At 44.3% G+C, this 2,500-nt stretch overlaps 1 protein-coding gene across 3 annotated transcripts in view; it reads right to left on the bottom strand.

Moving 5' to 3' along the window:
* The window catches only part of alkbh5 (alkB homolog 5, RNA demethylase), a 16,418-nt gene extending 15,501 nt beyond the window's left edge, over positions 1 to 917 (bottom strand). Inside the window, exons 1-3 of one of the 3 annotated variants that reach the window (XM_083521850.1) lie at positions 582 to 900; positions 320 to 479; positions 1 to 157 (exon numbers count right to left, since the gene is read on the bottom strand). The exon at positions 1 to 157 is cut by the window's left edge and continues 687 nt beyond it. In XM_083521850.1, the coding sequence (XP_083377976.1) occupies positions 1 to 20 (20 nt within the window). In that variant the 5' untranslated portion in view covers positions 21 to 157; positions 320 to 479; positions 582 to 900. Of the gene's footprint in view, positions 158 to 319 lie in introns of all 3 variants that reach the window. The other 2 variants (XM_083521849.1, XM_083521851.1) reach the window with 2 other exon arrangements.
* Positions 918 to 2,500: the final 1,583 nt, after the last annotated feature.

Raw genomic sequence — 2,500 nt, 5'->3', positions numbered from 1 at the left:
GAGAAGCCACTCGCGGACATCTTCGTTTGCTTGTTTGTTTACTTGGTTGGTTGATGCGAAAAGCGTGCTCATGTGCCCATGGTAGTTTGCGCGCGGGCGCCCCCGTGCGGTCCAGCAGCGGCACTGACGGTGCAGAGTTCAAGCGCTCCTTCAATTCCTGTTCAATCAATAAAAAGTTATAAATAAAATTTAAAGTGTTTTATACACCTATATTTATACAGACATAGATTATTTTTATTTATGATTGTTTTGATCGATGTAAATATTAATCAACATGAATACATGATATTTTATATATATATATTAATAACGTACTTACCAAACACCGACCTTTTCTACAAACCGAGCGTTTTGTAGCACTTATTAATAACTTATTAACTTCTGCACTGATTTCTTCAGGTTGGGAATCTGTAGTTAACCATCATTCCTTAGGCGCTTGAACACAGCACATGAGACGTGACTGCAGGCACGCTGAGGATCTGCACTGTATGCTAACTGTTAGCTACACAAACTCTATATAAATATATAAAATAAACCCCAAACCGGAGGATTTAAACCTCCTGTCTGAACTCAACACTTACAGATTCCTGGTTTAATCCGAATTATTATGAGTTCTGTTGCTGTGAAGCCGTTTATTAGCTTCTGACCACATCAACACAAACCGGAGCCTGAAAGCAACTCACACAGCGCGGTCTCTCCGGTGTGTCCCGAGGCTCCTCGGTCGTGCAGGATAATACATCAGAACATAATACAGCTTATAATCATAATATAAACAGTAAACACACTGAGTCCGGGGCGGAACCGGTGCCATAAAACGGCGCGTCGAGCGGCGTAAACTCGCCTACCGTAAGCAGTGACCCTACTGCAGTGCGCATGCGCCCGCACGCGAGCGCGCTGCCCGGACTGACTCGAGATATGTGTGTTCATTTCGACAGCAATGTGCGCAGCCTGATCCACACCTAACTTTATTATATATATATATATATTTATCCAGTATCAGGTCGTGTGTTTCCCTCCGAGACCCTCAGTGATGTTCTACCTGAACCAATCCACAATCCACCTCTTAATCCCATCATCATCATTACGTCTCCAGAACCCATCAGTATTCTAGAGAAGTGCAGAAGATCAGAGCTGCATCACACACAGGATCTCATACAGTCAGAATGAACATCACCAACACAACAAACCCAATGAACACAATTCAACACGTCTCCTTTCACTGGAGCCACAACTGCACCTCCCACATACATCATCTCCATCAGAAACACACACACACACAAACACAAACATCTCCACATACATCATCTCCATCAGAAACACACACACACACACACACACACACACACACACACACACACACACACACACATCTCCACATACATCATCTCCAGCAGAACACACACACACACACACACACACACACACACACACACACACACACACACACACACACACACACACACACACACATCTCCACATACATCATCTCCATCAGAAACACACACACACACAAACACAAACATCTCCACATACATCATCTCCATCAGAAACACACACACACACACACACACACACACACACACACACACACACACACACACACACACATCTCCACATACATCATCTCCAGCAGAAACACACACACACACACACACACACACACACACACACACACACACATCACATACATCATCTCCATCAGAAACACACACACACACACACACACACACACACACATCTCCACATACATCATCTCCATCAGAAACACACACACACACAAACACACACATCTCCACATACATCATCTCCATCAGAAACACACAAACACACACACACAAACACACACATCTCCACATACATCATCTCCATCAGAAACACACACACACACACACACACACACACACACACACACACACACACACACATCTCCACATACATCATCTCCAGCAGAAACACACACACACACACACACACACACACACACACACCTCCACATACATCATCTCCATCAGAAACACACACACACACAAACACAAACATCTCCACATACATCATCTCCATCAGAAACACACACAAACACACACACACAAACACACACATCTCCACATACATTATCTCCATCAGAAACACACACACACACACACACACACACACACATCTCCACATACATCATCTCCAGCAGAAACACACACACACACACACACACACACACACACACACATCTCCACATACATCATCTCCATCAGAAACACACACACACACACACACACACACACACACACATCTCCACATACATCATCTCCATCAGAAACACACACACACACACACACACACACACACACACACATCTCCACATACATCATCTCCAGCAGAAACACACACACACACACACACACACACACACACACACACACACACACACACACACACACACACATCTCCACATACATCATCTCCATCAGAAACACACACACACACACACACACACACACACACACAC

The sequence above is a fragment of the Silurus aristotelis genome (genome assembly GCF_946808225.1).
Source record: "Silurus aristotelis genome assembly, chromosome: 20".
In the NCBI taxonomy this organism is placed as follows: domain Eukaryota; kingdom Metazoa; phylum Chordata; class Actinopteri; order Siluriformes; family Siluridae; genus Silurus; species Silurus aristotelis.
The sequence above is the reverse complement of the archived record's forward strand: the minus strand, read 5'-3'. Positions and strand labels throughout refer to the sequence as shown.